This window comes from Grammomys surdaster, unplaced genomic scaffold (genome assembly GCF_004785775.1).
Source record: "Grammomys surdaster isolate TR1022 unplaced genomic scaffold, NIH_TR_1.0 172, whole genome shotgun sequence".
Taxonomy (NCBI): Eukaryota; Metazoa; Chordata; class Mammalia; order Rodentia; family Muridae; genus Grammomys; species Grammomys surdaster.
In genome coordinates this window covers 3,749,517-3,772,619 of record NW_021604620.1, presented here as the reverse complement: position 1 = coordinate 3,772,619, position 23,103 = coordinate 3,749,517, and the positions used below count along the sequence as shown (strand labels likewise).

Sequence of the window (23,103 nt, the reverse complement as noted above, 5' to 3'; positions counted from 1 at the left end):
TCCTCCTCTTCCTCCTCCTCCTTCTCCTCTTCCTCCTCCTCTTCCTCCTCCTCTTCCTCCTCCTCTTCCTCCTCCTTCTCCTCCTCTTCCTCCTCTTCCTCCTTCTCCTCTTCCTCCTCCCCCTCCTCCTCTTCCTCCTTTTCCTCTTCCTTATCCTTCTTCTCCCTACCACTGGGTCTCCAGTGGGTCTTCACGCCCTCTCCATCTCCTGCCTTCATGTCCTCAGGATGAAGAGGAGCTGCACCCCTCTGACGTAGGTAGAAGCCCCTCCCTTATGACCTACGCAGCCCCTTCTCCACCCCACCCCCGATCACCCCATGTCAGTGTGTCAGCATGCTTTAACTGTAGCTCAGCTTTAGAAGCTGCCTCTCTGGACCATATGTTCTTGCTCATCCTTTGCCTCTTCTAAAGCAAACTTCCTTGGACGCTTCCTAAATGTAGTTTCCACTTTTCTTTCCTTTTCTCTGGAGACCCTGGTGTCTGGCTCTCACCCCTGCCCCCAAAATTCCAGCAGAAGCCTGCTCTGCCTCTCACAGCACTGACAGCATTCATGAGTCATGCTAGGATGATACCTTAGTTTCTCTCTCCTCCCACGGCTGCTGGTTCTCAGGTTTTGTCTCTTGCTTCCTCCCCTGGCTTGAGGCGTTGGTGAGGGCAACACTCTTGAGTCCATTTATTCACCTCCCCCCTAGGTAATCTTATTGAACCCCATGGCCCTACAAAACCCTTCCATGCAGGCCACTCCTGAATCTTATGTCCAGCTTCCCATCTGTCCCTGGAGCCCCAGGGTCATCCCTGCAGCCTCCTCCATTATATTTCTGCTTGGATGTGTAATTGGGGCCCTCCTTATGGAGGGTGATTTCATAGCTTTGGGCTTGTCTATAAATTCTACTGTGTGCCATACATCTTGGAGATAGACACACCAGCTGACGCGAGCATTTCCCCCCATGTTTCCTTACGCACACATTTTGCATATGAAACCTCCTACACGGAAAGGTTTTTAATAAAACACCTATCCATATTTTCTTCTTTCTCCATAGCCTGGCTCTTTTTCACGTGGACTTTTAGTGCATTTGCAGTTTACTTTGGCAGAGGATCGGTGTGTTGGCATATTCCTCCCTCCCCCGCCGTCTTTGGTTGTTTGTATCAATAGCTTTGATAGGATCATCTGGTTTTCCTAAGTAATTGGAATGGCGTTTTTATCATGGCATTTCCATATATTCTCATGTACACATGTCCGTTTCTCTTCCACAGACCAGACTATTTATTTCCACTTCCACGCTGTGCTAATAACCCACTGTGAGTTTTTTTTTCAAACTACAGATGTCAAAACTGGCAGAGCATAGTTTTGCACAGAAGTTGGCGTGTTCTGGGAACGAAATTAATCATCCCTATTTGGATCGGAAGTGGACTTTCCTGGACCTGTTTTGGCACCAAGGGGAAGCCTGAGAGCCAGTACCGCATGAGGACATTTACAGATACTGTTCTGCAGGAAGCAGCCTGTCTGTGAGGCACAACGGGCAAGGGGTCAGCTCTCTGCTCGTGTACATGTCTGAGTGTGTGCGCGCTTGCAGAAGCCAGAGGCCAATGTTAGTGCCTTCCTCATTTGCTTTTTTTTTTTTTGTTTTTAAGACAGGGTGAACACATGAACCTGGATCTCACCTCTAAGATCTGTGGATGTGGCTGTCTCCACCCCCAGTACTGAAGTCATAGGCATGTAGGGCTGTGACCAGCTTTTACAGGGGTCTGGTCATCTGAATTCGGGTCCTCGTATTTGCACAGTGGGCACTTTATTGCTAGCCTTGAACGCGGCCATGCCTCCTTCCCAGCAGTCTTTGGAAAGACTGTTCCTCCTCTTAGGAGGAGTGTCCTCCTCCCTTGAGATAACAGCTCCAGTCTCCACTTGGGCACCCTCTCCTCAGGCTTCCAGAATGTACTTTAATGTCCTTCTGTACCTTTTCTGTTGTTCCCACGCTCCAAGATCCTTCCATGTCGATATGCTCAAACATCCCAGCTCTCAAAAGCCACAAAGGTGTCCTTCAGCCCCTACTGTCCTGTTACCTCTCTCTCTCTCTCTCTCTCTCTCTCTCTCTCTCTCTCTCTCTCTCTCTCCCTGTGCTCACAGGAAAAGTCCTGGACAAGGCAACCCACACCAGCATCTCCGTCTTCTCACCTCTTTCTTATCTCTCTTATTCTTCATGTATGGTCTCTGCTACTGTTCAGCTATGATGATCCTGGTGTGTGTGTGTGTGTGTCTGTCTGTCTGTCTGTCTCTCTGTGTCTGTCTATCTCTGTCTCTCTGTGTCTGTCTCTTTCTCTTTCTCTTTCATGTGTGTACATTCATGTCTGTGCAGGTGCACCAGTGGTGTGAGTGCACATGTGTGTCGTTTTGTGCATTTGATGCATGCATGTGAAAGTGCAGGTGAGTGTGCTTGTTTTTGTCTTGTGACAGGGCCTTTGATTGAACACTCAGTTCACTGACGAGGCTAGACCAACTATCCCGTGAGCTCCTGGAAGACCCCTATTTCCGGTCCCAATGCTGGGTTACAGGCTCATGCACCTGGCCTGATTTTTTTTTTTTTTTAGCATGGGTGTTAGAAATTTGAAGTCAGGTCCACAGGCTTGCAAGGCAGGTACTTTACCCACTGAGCTAACTCCCTGTTTGCTTTGATGATCCTGCGTAGATCCTGTGCAGAGTGAAAACTTCCATGTGACTAAAAGTCCGAGTGCACATCACCTGACATCTCCGTAGCTTAGCATCTGCTGACCTTCCTATTCTCCCTGAAGGAGTTTGGACCCCTGTCTCTTCTCCACTTCCGGGTCCTCTCTGATTTCTTTATCTTTTCTTTTTTCTGTCTCTAATGGCGTCATCTCTTCTGGGCAACCATGAAGTGTGTTAATTTCCTGAGACTCTGCCTTAATTGTCATTGATGTTGCCTCGTCTTCTTGCATCTTTTCAAAACCACTGTGCCTTCAGAGTGCTATGGAATATATAGCTGTAGGTCCCTCTCCTCATCTGGATTTCAGAACCATTATCACTAAGCTAACTTTCTTACCAGACATTAGATGTTCCAGGGCACTTCACATCCAACATGTCCCAGCTCCTGAGCACCTTCTCGTGTCTTTCCTCTGAGGCCTTTGCTCCTCCCTACAGTGCTCACACTGGTCATTGTACCAACGCCTTTCCAGTTGCTTGTTCCAGAACCATGTATGTGTCATGCAGTTCTGAATCTTGTGACTCCCAGAAAGCCATGCAAGCCTCTATTCTCTATCGTCTCTATGGCCACCCTGCCCCACCCTGAGTGTTTAGCACCTCAGCTCTCACCTGATTCTCTCCTGCACCTCCCCACTTAAATTCCATCCCCCTCAAATATCTCTCCTGCGTCCAGCCCTTCAGTCATCCCACTGCTCTTGGATGAAACCCAATGTCCGTTAGAGTCTAGTGGGGGTTTGTGGATCTGGCCCCAGACTGCTCGCCTGGCCTTATTTTGAGACCCCCATTGTCTTGATGTCTATGTTCCAGATAGCTCAGGCTTTTAAATGTCTGCATTAGAATCTGTCTGCCTAGGATACTTCCATGACTCTGGGAAAACTCCCTCTACTTTTCTTAGCATCCTGCATTTCTCCAAGACACTCAGCACCCCACTAGCAACTTGTCTCATGCCATCCTTTCCTGCTAAGTGTGGTAACAGCTGTGTTCACAGCAGTGAGCCTGAGTCTGGCCTTCTGGTTTAGATGACTGTCAAATCTCAGCTTGTGTGCCAAGCCTGGATGGCTCGCAGGCCTTGAGTTAAGTGAACTGTCATGCTCCTATTGGCTTGAGCCAAACCTTCTCTGGTGCAATCGCCCTGAAGGAAGTGGTCCTGAAAATCCTGTCATGACTCTGACAGCATGAGGCACCCACCATGAACCCTGTAATGGATGTAGCACCCAGCTAGAGAGTAGGATCCACTTTATGCTCAGAAACTCTGGCCTAAGCTGGTGGCGTTTCCTAACTTTCCTATCACTCCTGAAGCCCACTCTTCTTCCAACCTCAAGATGTTGGATTATTTCTCATTTTATCTTTTCGGCTGTTCAGTTCATTACAAATCAGCTCCACCCTCCAAATGTCTCTTTTGGGTCCCATGATCACTCACCATGAACTCAGCAACTGTTTGCTAGTGCCTGCTAAGTGCCACGCTGCTTATCTAGGTACCGAGATCCAGGTGTGAGCAGAGGAGGCAGATCTCCCACCCTCGTGGGTTTTAAGCCGGAACAACAGAAGGTGATAACTGATGTGGATGCTACTAAGTCACGCAACCTCACAAGCCCTGTGAGGCATTTCTCAGTGTCAGTATTTCAGCAGTGAGAAAATGGAGGCCCAGAAAGCCAGGAGAACCCCAAAGTCATAACCTTGCTACAAACGGCAGAGCCCAGATGCAAACAGGGGCACGTGGGCTCCAGATCTGTGTTCTCAGTCCTGCAGCCTTCTCCACTCTAAGACTTTCTCCTAGAATGCGATGTGCTTGTCTTCACATTTCTCTTGCTCCCGTCTTTCTTGCTGAGTCAAGGTCGTGTGGTCTAGCCCTGGCCGATCGAGAACCCACTTCTTCTGTTTCCTAGTTCTGGAGTTTGCGGGGCACACCACCATACCCAGCTTCTGTCTTACCCCAGGAAATTGTATTTGGTGTTTATGTCTGAGGAACTTTCTCTCATGGTTTTTACATGCTGATTCCCCTCCATCCAGATTTCTGGCCACCCCAGAGAGGCTGCCTTTTCTCTACCACCTGGTCCTACACTGTCCTGTTAGAATCCCCTGTCTCACACTGCCCTGTCAGAGTCCCCACTCTCCATTCCCATTACCTTCCTTTGCTTTCCCTCTCAGCCCTCATCACTGTCTCTGTATCTACTTGTGTTAATCAGCTCTGTCTCCAGGCTACACAGTCCATGACAGCAGGTATATATCATGCTCACCATGAATCTCAGGCTCCTGGAGCAATGCCAGATGCCTAACAGATGCCCAACAGATGTTTGAATAGATAAATCTTAAAAAAAAAAAAAAGTTCTGAGGAATAAATGAAAATGCAAGCTATTTTAATTGTGCAGTGCAGCCTCCAGAGCTGCTGGGGCCGGCTGCCTTTAGTGGGTATGCAGGTAGGTGGATTTGCAAAGACAAGATGCTTCCCATCCTGTAGTGAAGTAAAAACTGAGCTAGAACAGCCTCTGAACTCAGAGAGGAGGACACAACCATGCTGTCTTGGGACTTGTGTGTTCAGAGGGCCATGACCCAGTCCCACCTGGTTTCTCCTACTCTCATCTGGATCCTAGATGCATTCCCTCAGAAGACTGAGTCTGCTCCTGATTGGTTGGCAGAATTGAAAAGGATTTGGTGGAATGGATTGGCTGATTTCCTTAAGTTGTCTTCCCACGTCTGGCACAATAAGAGCTCGAGCCAGAAATAAAGTCTCAGGAATGAAAGTTATAGCCACAGAGAACACGAGGAATAACTTTGCCATGCCAGGAAATGAAAGACTTGCGTTCCTCACACACCTGGGAGGCAGCTGATGTTGTCTCGTGTTTCTGAGAATCTAGTTCATGAGCACGCATGAAGCAGATGCTAATTTGAATAAGAAGTAAACCAGGGCACTTCTTCATTGAAGTCTTTCTTGTTTGGGGAATTTTATGCACATAAAAACCACATTAGTAAAGGAGACGGGGCGGGGCTAAGGCATAGGAATGGAGGATCTCAGGCCACAGAGAGAGGCCCTTGGCCCAGCTTAGACTCACCACAGCATGGAGGACAGACATCTCCATGAGCAACACTCACCTTCAATGACAGAAGTCATAATACTGACAACGCTCATTGCCCTCTGTGCTCGGAAAGGTTCATTCAGGTAGTCTGCAGACAGGAAGTTCTTCTGCCCTGTAGTATCGAGTGCCTGCCAGGACAGAAGCAGGATCAACGTGAGGGTTTCGGCAGCAAAGCCAGGTTGTTTAGCTTCTCATTGGCTGTTCTCGTATAGTGGTGAGCAGCACTGTGAAGCCATGAGCCTGAGGTAAAGCTTGGAGAAACAGGAATGATATTTGAACCTTGGATTGAGAGCTCAGCTTTGAGGACCAGTGCACAGAGGCAGGATATAACCAAAGCCCAGGTTGGAAGGTATGAGCCCAGCCAATAATACTTGAGTTTATTTGAAGAAAGAGCTTGTTGAGCCCCATAGGAGGTAAAGAGGCTTGGAAAATTAGGGAACTTGCTAAAGCCAACTGAACGTAGGTTCTTGAGATGCAGAAGGCCTTAAAGAGTCACCTTGCATTAGTTGGGGAGTTTCACCTGAAAGAATCAAGGTTGAACACTCAAGAACATGACTGTCCCAGGAACAGATCCAAGAAACTGAGGGGTGTGTCCCAGTGACAAAATGCTGTACGAGGCATTTTTCTGGGGTTCAGACAAAGAAACATTAGGGTTCAAAGGGTAAGGTTGGGAGAACTGGGGATGAGAATAGAGGGTTTTTACCCTCACATTACACAGTATCTTATAAGCTGGGGTTTGCGGCAGCCACGCTAACTAGATGCAAGGAAGGACAGGGCTCTGAGGAAAACAGTGAAGTAGGCCTCAGCAGGTTCTGGTTTGTTCCCCTTGATCCCCAACCTGAGAAGCACACCAAAGTTTGCCCCCTCCCCTAACAATCTTCCGACTTAATGGCTATTCACATTTTCAAACACATTCTTATATCTAATGCCTCTAATTGTAGCACAGTGAGTCAGGCATAGACAGCTTCTAAGAGAGTCCCCACCTATTACAGAAAGGAAACCACCACAGTCTGCCCAGGAGTAGACATGGGGAAGAGACACACCTCAGGACTTGCTACGGCCTGATGCTGGCTATCACTGTATGGCTCAGATAGCTCTTAATCTGCAAGGTGTACTCTCTGCCTCACTGTTCTCCTACTATAAACAGACTTTGACTCCTTCCTCTGGATGTGCTCCGTGCGATGTCTTCAGCTGGATCACAAGAGCTAAGACGGCTGCTGTGATCGGGCTCAGAGAGAACTCTGGAGGCAAGATCTCCCTGTGCATAGCACTACGACACCTCACACAGAGCCCTGCAGCCTGGCTGTGACTTTAGGACTCTGGGTTGGAAATTCCATTTGCCCTAGAGACACACTCTTCATCTGCCTTCCCTGCTCTGTGTCCAGAGAAGGCAACTTGAGCAAAATAGTCACTCCATGGCTCTAGTCAGGCTTGGCTAACAGGAAGCAGGATGGCAAGAAAGGAAATGGGGGGCAGAGAAACACAGAGAGAGACAGAGAGACAGAGGCACACAGAGAGAGACAGAGGCACACAGAAAGAGGCAGAGAGAGACAAATGGAGACAGAGGGATGGAGAGAGAGACACACAGAAAGAGACAGAGACAAAGAGACACAGACATACACACAAACACACAGAGAGACAAAGACACAGAGAGACACAAAGATACAGAGAGATACAGAGAGAGACAGAGGGAGACAGAGAGAGACACACAGAAAGAAAGAGACAGAGAGAGACAAAGAGACATAGACATGCACACACACACAGAGAGAGAGAGAGAGAGAGAGAGAGAGAGAGAGAGAGAGAGAGAGAGAGAGAGAGATTGGGGGGATAGCTATTTGTACTCTGTCCCCTTTGGCTGGCAGCAGTGTGATTCTGCCTGAGACCACAGGTCCCTCAGCCACAGATCCTGACAAGTTCCGATTGGGGGTGGGGGAGGGTCTTTCGCTGACATTTTCAGCTTGGGCGTACAGCACCTCCTCCCTGTTGCTGCTCTCTGGGGCCCTCACTGCTCCTGTTTCTGTAAGCCCAGCCCACACCTCTGTGAATGCTTTGCTACTCCCTCCACTTCTCCCTGAAGCAGGCTATCACTTCTTCCTGGAATCCTGAGTCAGTGGAACAACCACATGGTGCGGCTTTCAAGCCTCTTTCCACATGCATCTCTGGCGGCCAGTGGACACATGCGGAGGATGCAGAAGCACCACTAGTGATGCATGAGGAGGTTCTGAGTTAGATTGCACCGCCCATCTTAGCAAGCTGCCCCAGGGATGCCCACTGTGGATATCGCTTGCCTTAAGGAGCAGAAGCCAGGCAGTTCCTGTCCCTAGTCTGTGCCATTTTGATGAGTTATTTATTCTGTGCATTGAGTCAAGGCCACCATGCTTCGCCACCAGGCTTCTACCAAGATAGGTCCTGAGAACCTCTTAGAATTGTGTCAAACCTCAGGGACAGTTTCCCCAGAGTCATAGGCTTCTATAGAAGGCCCCCTGTTTTCCTTGTCTTTGTCAGACAAGCATCTGGGACCATCCCAAAGCAGTGATGACCAGCAGGGATGGAAACACCAAGAAATAAACACAAGTCAAATGGAAGATTTACTGCACCCCTGCATGCAGAGCAGATGGACAATGCCCTCCACCTCCTTAGTGACATTCAGTACTTATTGGCAAGAGTCAGTCAGAGTATGGAGCATGCGTGAACTCACCGGGCCGTCCAGAGCTCCAGAGGTAAGCTCACCAGTGGGCACTCCGAGCTGTCCCTCCTCTCCATGTCTAGGGCCAGGGTTGGGGGACTGAGGCAGTGGGCTCCTGGGGAGAGGACCTGCCTGTCCAGTAGTCCTGCCCAGCAATATGGAACCTCGACGGCTTTCTTGGTCTCCAGGAAAGACCCCATCATCCGTAATGCCATCAGGAAATGAGACGTCTTGACTGGGTGCTCGGAAGTGGAACACACTGCCATGGCTAGCCCTGCGTCTTCCGGAAGAAAGGCCTAGGAAAGACTGGACATTGTCCCCAGATGAGCAGGAGATAAGATAGGATAGGAGCAGTCCTCCCTAAATCCACCATACACTTCCCTCCACCCGCGTTCATGTCTCACGACCCCTCCACAGCTACCTAAAGACTTGAAGATATCCTGGGTAGCCAGGGACAGAGAACTACGGAAACAAGATCCTCGACAGACTTGGGGAAAGAACAGGAGAGGAGCAATTATAGGATGCCAAGATCAGCAAATAGGTTACTGTTACCAAATATCACTGGCTGGGCCGGGTGTTTGCCAGACTTTGATGACAGGCTCAGATATGGCTGTTCTACATTTCCCTCTACTCATGGAGTATCCAGACATAAGGAAAAGCCTAAACTAGAGCTCGGGACACTGTCTTTGAATGAATGAATATGCTTTGCTGTCTGAAAATGAAGATGTACAATTCACCGGGTTCTATCTGTGTGAACTCGAGGGTTTGTGTTGGAATGGGGAGACAAGAGCTTTGCAGCGTAATGAGCCGGCAGGATCCCCTGAGGCCAGCTTTGAACAGTCAACAATAGGAAGAGTGAAGGAGGAGTTGCAGCCCAATTTCTTGGAAGAATAATGCCATTCTTCCAAATCGATAAACATTTCCCATCAAAAGCTTCCACCAAGTGAGAACTGCGGGCCTTTCAGATCCAGAGGAAAAGCTCCGGTTCTTGAATTCTCAGACACCACACCTCCAACAGAGCTCCTGGATGGGCTTGGCTAATTCTCTGGACTGTGGGAACCTGGCGATAGCAAATCATCAGTCCTATGCTAAGATCAGAAACGGTGGCTCTAAAATCTAAGTGATGGTTCCCTACCAAACTCTTGTCATAGTGCCCTTAATCTTTCTTAATTCCTTTTATTTACTGAACAACTAAAGTAGGGCGTGTTACCATTAGAATTCTCATTTATGTCGTAAAACTGAGTTCACTCTCTCTCCCTCCCTCCCCTTCTCTCTCACAGATGTGTCTCTGTGTGTACATGTGCATGTGTGCACAGGTCAGAGGACCACTTCAGATGTTGTTTCTCAAGCATTATGTTTTTCTTTTGAGACAAGGTCTATCATTGCCCTGTAACTCACCAAATACTAAACAGTCTGGCTGTACAACAAGCCCCAGGCACCCTCCTGTTTCTGCTTCCTCAGTACTGAGATTACAAGAGTGTAACACCATCATGCCTGGCTTCCCCCTACCCTCAAAAGTGGGTTCTAGGAATAGAACTCATAATTTTGAGGCAAACACATCATCAACCCAACCATCTCTCAAGCCCCTTGAGGTTTCTTTTCATGGTGGCTTGGAGTCTAATCCTGTTCAGCCATCACCATTGCCAGCCTAGTGTTATACTAGAATATATGCCACAATCCTCTAGTGCTCACAAAAAAGCATGAGTTGTTACCATGTTGTAGGGGATAAAGGGAATTGGGAAGCCTACCTTAAAGCTAAGAAGACAGAGTTGTTTACCAAGCAAACTCAGGAGGAATCAAGCAGAACATCTAGGTCCAGTGTCTGACCATCAGCACCCCCTTGCCACCATTTATTTCAGAACCAATCTGTTTGTCATTTGTCAAGTGACAGACAATGATCTCTCTCCCATGTCTAAGCTCTAACCTCTACATCATCACTTTTGGTCTGAAAAAGTCTTTCTACAAACACTCCCAGAGATCTATTTACCAGAAGAGCACACATGTAGAAAGAGAGAGAGAAGAGAGACAAGTCTTGGAACTCAAGTGCTGACCAGTGTGGTTGACTGAATGGGGAAATTAAAGCCCAATTCAGTGTCACTGGCATTTCCATGGAAGCTGTGGCTCACCCTTGTCTGTGACTGTCAGAGTCCTAGCATCAAACTGTGCCCCGTGCATTCCAGGTGCTGCTCCAAAGGGGCAGAGAGGATAAGAAGCCACAGATGTACGCAAGTACCCTGGCATGGGTGTATGTCCTAGATCAGAGTGCATGCAAGTGTGTCTGTGAGTGTACATGCCTGTGTAAATCAGGGAATTGTCAACAAATGACAGCATTCTTCCGGTGAGATGAGAAAAAACGGTTAAGAGAATATGCCAGGGACAGGAAGTAACCCTCAAAAAGCTGTCTGATCCCCTCTCCATATGATTAGTGTGAGAATTATTCTCCCACATGAAAAGGTGTGGTAGCTAGACTAGATGGTCAATTTGACCCACCTGGGAAGAGAAAACCTAGGCTAAAGAACTGGCTCTATGGGATTGACCTGTAGGCATGTCTATGGGGGCATTTTCTTGATTGCTAATTGATGTAGGATAATCCAGCCCACTGTGGGGCTGAACATAAGCCAGAGAGAAAGGCGATAAGCAGCGTTCTTTCATGGCTTCTACTTCAGTTCCTGCCTCCGGGTGGTTGCTTTGGGTTCCTGACTGCACTTCCCTCAACAATGGGTTGTGAGCTGGGAGTTGTAAGACGGAGTGAACCCCGCCCTCCCCATTTTGCTTGTGGCCCTGGTGTTTCTCTCAGCAGCAGAGAAGAAAGTAGAGGCCTACAGGAATGAGCTATTTGGTACATGGGCTTTTCCAGGGATGGAAAGGGAAGAGGAAGAAAATTGGTGAGAAAAGTTGGACTCGGAAGTTAATGGTAACCATTGTGGGGCAGACTGCTACAGGCTGTAATGTGAAGCAAGCAAGTCATTCCCAGGCTAGGCTGTGTCAGAGATAGGCCCTGGGGTCTTCTGTGTCAACAGCACGTGACAGCTTTCAGCTGTGGAGTCAGAAGCAAGAGGTAAGAAAGAAGGGAAGCAGACAGACCCTTAGCTATAGAATCCTCATGGTCAGCATGTCCCAAAGGGGCTTCCCTTCCCTACACATCCAGGCTCTTTCTCCAGTGCCTTGTCTAATAACTCACAGCTCACATAAGTGTCCTAACCTGGGGCCCAGGAGTCGCCCTTCATCTACTTCCATTTCCTTATCAGTCTTAATTTGATCTCCACAAATTAATCCCCTTCCCGGGAATGCTGCTGTCCTAGCTTAGGCCACCAATGAGGAGGGGTGTCTGTCTGAGTTACCAAATCCCCTCCTCTCTCCCTGATCCCAAGCTCTTTATGTTTTAAAGGAGCTGCAAAGCTGAGTGAACCTTCAAGCCAGCTAAGTGTGTCTTACCATCCTGCGCTGGTTGTAAGGGTCGGACTGGGGTGATCTGTTGTCATCTGTTGAGCCCTCCGACATCCTTGATTTCACCCTGGGCCTTCTCTCGTTGGCATTTTTGGGAGCTAAGGGTGATCCACTGTGGGAATGCAGCGAGGTTGTATCAATCCCCAGGGATGCCAGCACCTGAGGAAAGGAAACAATCTGACTGAACTTGGTATTTGTATATCCCTACACTATGGCCGTGGAGATGAGGGATGTCAGACCAAGGTTGAGGGTTAGGACACAAGCAGTGGTGGAATTGGGCATGGCAGAAACGGGGGTCACCTCCCTTCTTCAGCCCTTGTGGTAGGTGCTGGTACCTCGCCTAGGCCCTTTCTAACAGACCAGGATGCTTGCCCTCAGTCACTGTGGAGTCTAACAGTTGATGCTCAATGCAACGTTGTGGAGAAGGTGCCTTCGTCTTTCTGCTCCAGAGGCAGATATGGGAGCACCATCAGTTGGTCCTCTTGCTTCTAAGTAGGGCTAACTCCGGGGTAGGTCACTGCTAGAGAACCCCAGCAGGATCGGGCAACAGCTAACATCTAGCTGAGAACACTTTGTGGGTTAGCTCTGCACGTTGCCTGACATGCTTAGCTTGTTCTCCCTGTGTCCTGAAGACTCCTGAATAAATCACTTGGCGAAAACGCCCCCATTCAGATTCATTTGTGTGTACGGTGTGTGTGTGTTCATGTTTATAGAAGAGAGGTCAACCTCGGGAGTCACTTCCCAAGACCTGTCTAGTTTATTTCTGTGACAAGTTCTCTCACTGGCCCAAAACTTACCAACAAGACTGACCTCCAGTGACCACCCAACTCTGCCTCTCCAGCACTGGGATCACAAGCATGCACCTGACTACTTTTTAAAAGGTGGGTTCTGGGAATTGAACTCAGGTCTTTATCCTTGCATGGCAAGCACTTTGCTGACAGCACCTGAGCCAGCCCCTGAAATATGATTCGTGCTCCTATAGAAGTTTGTAAAGGAAGACTCCTGTCCCAGAAGGTCCTCTGTAGCTGGCTTCACCCACCTCCTGTTCCTTCTGCAGCACCTCGAGGGCTTCCTGGAACTGTTTTTCCTTGGCTTTGATTTCTGCAATTGTTGCCTGGTTCTGCTCCTCATACGCCATGGTGACCACAGCCAAGATCAAATTGACCAGGTAGAATGATCCAAGGAAGATGACCAGCACAAAAAAAACCATGTACATTTTCCCTGAAGCCCGGAGTGTCTGGAGATTTAAGGGAAAGAAAAGAGAGCTGTACGTGGGACCCGTAGACCTCTTCCAGGATAAGAAGAGCCATGCAGCTGGCCCATCAGTCTCCAGCCACAACTGTATGAAGGCATGCAGATTGCAATCAGCTAGCACAGTCAATCATGGTGGTACATGCCTGTAATCCCTGCACTGGGGATCAGAGGCAGGAGGATCACCACAAGTTCCATGTGAGCAAAGGCTACATGGTGAAATCCTACCTCAAACAAATGAAACAGAGATACCTGCTGGTACAGGCGTTCCCAGGAGTCCTGCGTCATGAGACGGAACAGTGAGAGGAAGGCCCATGCGAAGGAATCAAAGCTGGTGTAGTTAAAATCCGGGTTGCCAAAAGCTTTCCGGCAGACATAACCACTAGGGCACTGACTGTAGCAAGAGGAGAGAAGGCCATCATGGAGCAGCCTTGCTGACTGGGAGCAAGGCCACCACTGACATGGCCGTGCTGACTGAGAACGAGGTAAGAATTTGGGGCAGTAAGAACATGGCAAGTTTGAAGTCAGATCTGAGTTCAGAGCTCAGCCTTCGGCTTACTGGTTGGACATTTAGTGTGAGACTGAGTTTCCCTCCTCTCTAACTTGAGGATGCCAGTCCTTCTGTTCACTTCACCTGTCTAGAGGAGTAACCTGGAGAGGCAAGACAACAGCCTCGACTCAGCTCGATTCTATGTGGTGTGGAGCTCCCTGTTGGCTTACACCAGGACTTACAAATCCTCAGACTCGCATGTTTGAAGGTTTTCTTTCTGGTAAGTTCCTCATTAGCTCTGAGGATGCATTTGTTTCTGTCTTCCACGGAGTCCACTCTTGCCGTCCCACAAATCGACTGCCAGCCGCCCCTCCCACCAGCTCCCACGGTGACAGTTATCCATGTACCACGGCCTCTCACACCTTCTTCAGTGCACAAAACACTACACACAAAGAGCATGTATAAATTCCTGCTGTGAGGGCTAGCCGCAAGGTGACAAAGGACCTGAGGACCTGCCTGAAGACCCCTGGCACTGACATAAGAAGCTGACTATGTTTGTACATTCCTGAAGTTGCAGTGTTGGGAAAACCAGCTGAAACAGGAGGATACCTTGCTGACCAAACAGCCAGCTAGCCAAATCTCCCCCCACCCCCACTCTCTCTCTCACACACACAGGCACACACACAAAATTCCTGATGTTATTCACCTTGGAATCTACCAAAAGGAAGAGCTGGAAGAGTCTATATGAAAACAAGTAAAGGTCATCAGGTGCTTTTGGTACTCTCTCTGTATCTCAAGACCCTAGACCTCAGGGCCCCAGTTTGCCTTGAGCCAGCCCTGGCCCCAGCCTTTGAGCAGACGCCCTCAGATCTCAGTCCATTACTGCTCCGAACCGGCCTCTTCCTACTCAAGCTGGGTCCATTCCTCCACTGTTAGGCTGCAATGGCCTGATGGGAGGTCTGCCTCTCTGGTACTTGAGATGGGGGCCCAGGTGAACCCAGAGATTTATCATGGAGAGCTGTGGGTTGCTCTGGAGCCACAGGCTTTAGAAGTCTAAAGTGGAGTCGCCATGTGGGAAGAACACAAGGTGTTGATTTAAATAGAGGGAAAGCGACAGCCGATGTCTGAATGACACTTTTCTGGAGCCAAAGACTTGAGTACCTTTGGGAATAAAGAGGTTAGGAGAGTTGGCACTGATCAGGTCCTCTTGTCTGTCTCTACCCCTCAGCTGTGTCCAAGCTTACTCTTCTAGATAGTTCTTAGAGACGGTTACGGCTGTCTCACCATGATGGTTAATATTGAATGCCACCTCAACAGAAACTAGAATTACTTAGGAGACAAACCTCTGAGTTTTTCTGAAGAAGTTTCCAGGTTTGGTTAGCTGAGGTGGGGAGACTCACCCTAAGTGTAGGTGGCACCATTCCACAGGCTGGAATAAAGGCCAGGGCCCCCAGCTGGATAAAAAGGAGAAAGCAAGCTGAGCACCATCGTTTATCCGTCTTTGCCCAGGGTAGTTGCCAAGTGACCGGCAGCCTCATGCTCCTGCCTCTTCGCCTTCCTCACGATGAACCATACCCTTAAACTGTGAGCCCACGTAAGCTATCCCCACGCGTGTTTCTCCTCAGGTGTTTGGCCACAGTAATGAAAATGCAGTTACTACGCTCATGTGAATCCCTTTGTCTCCGAACAGGCACTCAGGGAGCGCATGAGCACTCGGGGAGCACACGGGCACTCGGGGAGCGCACGCTCATCAGTTATATTTCAGGCAATCAACCATGTAAGTGGGAAGGAAGGATGAGCCTTTCTGATCTATTGCTCAGACTTCTCTTGCTCTCTCTTTACCTCAGCAGCCAAAGCAGGAGGCAGAGAGGAGGGTCCTCCCCCTTTACCTCAGTTTCTTACTTTCTGCCTTCCACATGGAGTCACCTCCATCCAAGCACCACTGTTCACCTGTCTGTGAAGTATCATGCCCGTTCTTCAACATCAGCCTCAATTACTGCCTCCAGGAAGTCCTCCCTGACTTTCTATCTGGCCTTACTTTTTCCATTGTGTTTATCCCGTCGATGGGACTCCTGACATGACATATATTTTTATAGCACAACATCTTTATGCACATACAAAAGAGACCAAAACACAGCTGAGTTATATTCTGGATTCAGCCTGCAAGAATATTCTGCCTGGCCAACAAGATAGGTAGGTATTTTGGGGGAACTTGTAACCAAATTTATGACTAGGGGCTAACACATGAAAATCAAAATTTCCCATCTCCCTCTGTTAAGCAAGCAGAGCTAGAAGCAGAGTTTCACATAACAACCAACAGCTGGGCCGAGCGCTGTCTGCCCCTCCGATGGATGGGGCATGAACTCTCAGTTGCCATGGTTCCCTCCTGGCCCTCACTACTCATTTATTGTTATGTGCCTGACCTCTGTGAGAATTTGAAATTGTAAAAAATGTTATGCGTGTATTTCTTCCCGTTACAAAAAAGAAAGAAAGAAAGAAAGAGAGAGAGAAAGAAAACAAAGAGAAAAAAGAAATCAAGAATGGAATGAGCTATGATGCTCAAATGTGACCTTTAATGCAAACATATTTGTTTCTTCTGGAAGATAACTACTTGTCCTCCCTCCCTGTTGGTACCCAGTCCTTTGGGATGTGACCTCCGCCATTCTTTTCACTGATGTCTGTTTCATCAGTCCTTGGAACTGTACTGACTTGTAACTTCCTTTGGTCGAGGGGACACAGAGAGAATGCCACTTTGTGAAATCAAGATTTCCACACTTTCACGGTTTCCTACGGAATCCCAAGTCTGCACAGGGACAGCTCAAGCCAGACTGCGGGGATACAAGATAATGGAGCCCAGACACCTTGCAGCACATCCAACGGCCGCTCACAGGGGAAGTCAAACTCCTGCTGGTCCATGCTCAAGTGCTGAAGCACTGGGCCACAAGCTAGATGGTTGTTGTGTTAAGTTATAAAATCCTGGAGTCATTTATTACATATCAGAACCTGACTAATACACTCACTGTCTGTGAGAATATGAGTGTCTGTACATGTATGTGTGAGTGTGTGAGTGTGTGTGTATGTGGTCATATGTTGTGTGGGTCCATGTATGTGAAGGGCAGGGTTCAACACCAAGTATCTTTCTCAGTTGCTCTCCACTTTATTTTTTGAGACACTGTTTCTCACTGAACTTGACACTCATTGGTTGAGTTAAAATGGTTGTCCAACAAGCTCTGGAGCTCTGCCTGTCTCCAGCTCTCTGCCCCAAGACCCTGCAGTGCTGTGGCTGCAGGTCTGCACTCATGTGCCCAACTTCCTATGTGGGTGCTCAGGATTCACACTCAGGTCCTCGCCTTGCACGACAAGCATTTTGCCAGCTGGTCCATGCTCATGGCTCCCTCTCCGTGAGTTTTAAGATGACAACGTCTATAGTATTCATTAATATGTTTCCTTTGGGATTCTACAGTCTCTGCTCAAAGGATGCTCTGGAGAAAGGATGTTGGACCTCTGTGAAGTTGTGGGATGCGTACTCACCCAGCATCAGACCCGTTGCCACATAACAAGGGATCCGAAGTACCAGGCTTGTTGAAGATGTTTCCTAAGGAAAGGAAGAAATGAAGCCGCATGGTGTGTTCTGAAGCCCCCAGTCTAGGCCTTCGGTGGCCAACAGGACACTACCTGACTTCTGTCTAAGTGAGGTCAGCTCCTTCACCTACAAGCCTTCAGAGGACACTCGGGAACCACACACCCTTCCGAGCCACTTGGAAGCTGTACAGACCCAGAAAACCTGGCTTGCTTAGAGCTTGTTAAACTTTCCCCTGCCAGGATAGCTACAGGGATGTGCAGGGCTTTGCACCGTGTCTCCATGGCCACACAGTCCCAGGGTACCAGTGTTGGTCACTGCACCAGAACGTCCACTCACCTGCCACTTCAGGATGAGAGGATGAGAGATTCTCAGCTTTGTGGAGATCTGTGCCATTCTTGATGCATTTATTCTTAAGGTTCCCCTTGAAGAGCTGGAGGCCCACCAAGGCAAAGACACTCAGGCAGAAGACTGTGAGGATGGTCACGTCGGCCAGCTTCCTCACTGAGTGGATCAGGGCTCCCACGATGACCTTAAGTCCTGTAGGAAGGGGACAGGTATGCTCCCACATGGTGATGTGCTGCCCAGAGCACAGGTGTACACCTTGGCCATCCTCCTTGATGACTACACACAGGTGTGACACCCTTGCATATCCCAGGCAGTTCAAAGCCCAGCCTCTCTGCATCCTGCAATTGCCCACAGAGGCAAGTGGGAGGGACCTGTCATCCTCATTATAAAACCAATCAGCTGAAGTCTGGACAACACATCTGTTTATCATCTCAAGGGTAAGCAATGATTGACACTCATGATTCAACTAAAACCCCCGTTGGGTGTCTGGCGATGCATGTAGCACCGTGGTTAAGTACTTGCCTAGCCTAGCATGCGCAAGACCCCGAGTTCTACCTCAGCACTGGGAAATTTATATTGAGTCCCAGCTGTATTCCCAGCTCTGTTCAGCTGTGAAGTTACTCTTTTCACTGGAACATCTGAGGAAGAGACCAGAGCCAAGGACAGCCAGCTGCAAAGCTCCTGCCTTTGAGGAGGGATAAACTTTGTTAATGGAAATCACATTCTATGGGGGCCCAGTGTCACAGACAACAGAAAGTGTTCTGATCTGGGTAACAGTCTAGGATCCAACTGTGTCATTTTGGTAGAAAAATAATTGTTTTGGCAGCACACATGTGAGACCCTGTACCGGGAGCTGAGTGATGCACATAGTTTCATGTGTGGCAGATTGTGTGACCACTGAAGATAAACTCTGCAGCATTGAGGAACCAACCTTCCTTTGCCTCTTACTAGGAATCACCCCTTGCCTATGTTTCTTCTATACTTAAAGCCTCCGTTTCTTTATTAAATAGGCTAATAGTCAACAGTTCCTGTCCTGGAACATGCGTGCATGTGCGTGTTCGCGTGCGTATGGAAGAAAAGCTGTAGAAAAGAAAAATGTCTCTGTTGGAGCAAATGGGCTGGTTAAAGTCGCTCACCTGGGATCACAGAAACAGTTTTCAGGGCTCTGAGAACTCGGAAGGTCCGCAGGCCTGAGATTCCTCGGAGGTCTATCGCTGCACCCACGTACCTGTAGAACCAAAAGGCTTTTCCTCAGGGAAGAGGCTCCAGGGCGCATGCAGCACACTCAACAGGAGTTATAGGGGGAGGAGCCTTGGGAGACCCACGACAGACAAGGCATTTCCAGCGATGTTACCACCTATAGACTGGCATGGATGCCCACAAAACCATCTACAATCTTGCTCAGAAAGAACCATTTCAAGAGGCAAAAGTTGGATTTCAAACACACAGGCTTGTTGAACCTGCCTCCTTGGACACGGTTTCTTGTGGATAGGATTGATGCTGAGCCTCTTCTGACCTGTGTTGGCCAGTTATTAGCACAGAGCTGAGTATTTGGCTTGTACCCATGGGCACAGGACAAGTCCAATTGTGTATTCCAACATCCAGGCCATAAGACTCCACCCGAGAAAGCTGGATTGAGATGAGGAGGGAGTCCAGATTATGAGCATGAATGCTGCCCCCCAAATTCTACACCTCCAAACCTACAGGAACTCACGGTCTAGCTGAAGGAAATACTCACGCCAGGGTAATGACACTGAAGTCCAGCCAGTTCCAGGGATCTCGAAGATAAGTGAACTCATTTAGACAAAACCCTCTTGCCAGTATCTTTATCAGAGCCTCGAAGGTGTAAATGACAGTGAAGGCATACCTGGGGGAGGTGGAGAGAGGGACATTAACTCCGGTGCAGCGGGGCCTCAGGAGTTTCCTCTGCCAGCAGTGAGAACTGAATCCTTGTGGCTGTTCCAAGGGAGCACATAGAAAGACCATCGCCAAGGCGGTGAAGGAGAAGGATGAGGAGTCGCGCAAGTGAATAGGAAAGGCAGAGAGAGAGAGCCTGAGGGCAAGCCCGAGAGGGGGAGGGGCTTGTGAAATGGGCAGAGGACAATGTCAAGTGAAGAAACGAGTCTCCTCCTGTCCCATTGAGAGGCTCCAAACTATGGATGCTGGAGGCTCCTTTCTCAGCCTGTGGGTGTTGGAAGATATGGAAGAGGCATAGGTCTCTGTTACTGTCCTCTTCCTGGTACCCCCTACTGTCTTTTCTTTTCTCACCCTGCCTGGGTTAGCTGTGTTCCTGGCATCTGTTCTGTGGAAGAAGAAAGAGCATCTGAACTCACAGATGTTCTCTCAGCAGGATGGAGCCTAACACAACTGGCTACCTTAAAACAGCCCCTTCGCTCTGCTGGGCACCTTGTTGGGTTTCAATTTGAAAAGCTGAGGTTGGGAGCAAGGTGATGTTTCTGGAACATTCAGAATCCTTTGATCACCAGTGGCCATGGCTGTCCCACTCTGGCTACCATCTCCAGCTTTACCTGAAGGTCTTGCTCAAACAGGTTACTCAACTGTCCTTAGTGTCTGGTTCAGGAGGTCTATGGTGGGAGTCAAGGTTAGAATTTCTAACATGTTCCCAGTTGATGCTAATGTGTTGGCTGGGGAACCACTGGCTCTGGGACTTGTGTGCACACAGAAATTGCACTTGATTTGGTGCTGGGAAGATGGCTTGGGTTGAGTTTAGATCCTCAACATACCTGTAAAATGCCTGTGCTTCTAAAACCAGCACAAGGTTAGTGGAGCATCCCTGGGACTCACTGGCCAGCAGACTAAGCTGAATCCATGAGCTCTAGGCTCAACTAGAGACCCTGACTCAAAACCTAAGGTGGAGAGCAACTGAGAAGAAACTGTACGCCTGCCTCTATCTGCAAGTACACACAGACCAACACACACACACACACACACACACACACACACACACACACACGAGTATGTGCATGCATACACATACACACACAAATAATTAAAACTTTAAATTATAAATATGTGTCTTTGTGTGGAAAATAGGAGGACTCTTGACTAAACACGCATTTAGCTCATCCTTCTTGAAAGCCCCTTCAGAATGACAGAGGATTTTTCATTTCAGACATAAACCCAGAATGATAAATACAAGCTGCTCTGAGGAACTCTGACCAATTCAGACCTTAGAGATGCTCAGTACTCCAGACGGTGGGCTGTGGAAGAAGGACCAGGTAGGGCTGGAAGGCCTGTTCTGGTCTCTGCAGGAAATAGCTGGCCTTCCAGATCAGGCTTCACCTCAGTGAGGAATCATCTCCTACAGAGCTGGAGAGGATGCCTACCATTATGAACCAAACAGGAGGGAAATGATACAGCCTGAGGCTGTAAGGAGAGTTTTCGTGGAAAGGCAGGCACCTCCCACTCTGCCTTTGCTAAGTTCCTAGAGGGCAGTCAGATTCACAGCTCATGAAGATCTACCCAGTTCTCTGTCTCTCATGCTCTATTATGTAGTTATGTAGCTTAGGCTGGTCTTGAACTTGTGACCCTCCTATCTCAGCTCTATGAGTGTTGGGATCACAGGTTTCCAACATCACAGCCACGTCAGATGCCACACATTTAATAAGCCAAGGAGTGTTGCGAATTTGAGGGATGTTTGAAATCAAAACCAAAACATGAGCCAGGCATGGTGGTACATCCCTGTAACCCCAGCCCTTGAGAGGATAAAGCAGGAGGCTTGCAGTGATGTATGAGCCAGACTGAACTGCACACAGGTGTAGGAAGCCAAGCAATGCTAGATAGCAATACCCTGCCTCGACAACATCATCATCATCAAAATAAAACAAAAAACAGAGGCAACCAAAGAAGGGGTTAAAAGTAAGAAAGAAGCCATGGAATAAAATCTAATGAAAGAAAAAAAACCTGTGATAGATATTTTTAGAGGCTTAAGAGGTGAGATAAACATTTCTTAAAACAGAATAGAAGTCTACAGGGGGGAAAAAGCATTAAAGAACCAAACAGAACTTCTGAAAGTGAGATTGCAAATAAAGTTTTAGAAACCTTGGAAAACAAAACCTGAAGTAAGAACGGACAGAACAGAGATTGAAAATCGGGGAATTTGATTGCTATCGGGTCTGGAAAGAAAGAGATCGGAGGGAAGTATCACAGGAATTGTTCAAGGCAAAAAACTTCCCCAAATTGAAAGATCTAAGTTTTTAAAACACGGGCAATCGTCCAGGAGAATGGATGAGACATTTAAATGGCCCTCACCGCAGCAGATCTCCACGAAGTTTCAGATCCTTCTACACGAAGAAAAGCTTAACATTTTGTTTGAGGGAACGAAGAGAAAAATGACGCAACAGGCTACCTAGAAAGGACTGATGTCTTAGTTACCGCTTCATTGCTGTGAAGAGACACCATGACCAAGGCAACTTAGAGGAGAAAATACTTAATTATGGTCTTGCTTACAGTTTTAGAGGGTACGACCATGGCTGGGAGCAGGCAGGCAGGCACGGAGCTAGCACAGTAGCTGAGAACTTACATCCTGATTCACAGGCAGGAAGCACCAAGAGAGTGAAGCTGGGCATGGTGTGGGCTTTTGAACCTCAAAGCCCACCCCCAGTAACACACCTCCTCCAATAAAGCCACGCTTGTTAACTTTCCCTAAACACTCCACCAACTGGAAACCAAACGTCCAAGTGTGTGAGCCGGTGGGAGCCATTCTTACTCAAACCACCATAGTGGAGAATAAAAACACCATCAGATATTGCAGGAGACACCTTGGCCTGGATAATCAAAGCCTTCAAACCTTTCATTTCCCACACAGAATCTGTCTGTCAGCCTAACCGTCAGAGATGAAGATAAACCCATAGGGATATGCAAACCTTCGGTCATTGACTCCCTGACTCCAGGGAAGATCTTTGCTGGGGATCTGTAGGTCAAGCTGAGTCGAGAGACCACAGAGACAGAAGCAATTTCTCTGAGAGGAATGGAAACCGATGGGTGAGCTGATGTATTCAAATGAGCAGAACAGTGAATGGAGTCCCTGGAGGGGACTCTTGGGACAAACAGGGATGCATAGAAAACTGAGCAGAGGAAGAACTCCTTATACAAGCCAGGAGAAACAGTGTGGGAGGAGGAATCGGTAGGACTGGAAAGATGGCTAAGTGGTTTTGTATAGCTAACACATAGTAATAGAATTTTTGAGAATATTGATGCAAATATAAAAGAATATGATATGAGTGTGTATTGAAATGTCTGTAATTTGTGTGACCGAATAATTACAATCAAAATTTAATTTTAAAATGAAGGCCAAATCTAAAAGACTAATACTTTTCATGTGGAGAGAGTAACAGTGCCAGAGACCTCCTGAAGAAGTCTGCTCTGGCCAAATGGCTACTTGGGCGGTCAGTGACATTCTCACTGGGTTTGTCCCCCCCCCCATTCTTTTGTGTTTTCTAAATTAGAACATTTTCCCTCTGAATTATAGGTTGTTGGGAAGCCTTGACG

At 48.2% G+C, this 23,103-nt stretch overlaps 1 protein-coding gene across 1 annotated transcript in view; it reads right to left on the bottom strand.

Moving 5' to 3' along the window:
- Positions 1-23,103, bottom strand: part of Scn10a (sodium voltage-gated channel alpha subunit 10) — an 80,182-nt gene that overhangs the window by 43,648 nt on the left and 13,431 nt on the right. The window contains 9 exon segments of the mRNA XM_028767289.1: positions 5,807-5,918; positions 8,489-8,782; positions 11,912-12,082; positions 12,963-13,160; positions 13,427-13,568; positions 17,196-17,259; positions 17,584-17,784; positions 18,729-18,820; positions 19,331-19,459. Of these exon segments, the coding sequence (XP_028623122.1) occupies positions 5,807-5,918; positions 8,489-8,782; positions 11,912-12,082; positions 12,963-13,160; positions 13,427-13,568; positions 17,196-17,259; positions 17,584-17,784; positions 18,729-18,820; positions 19,331-19,459 (1,403 nt within the window).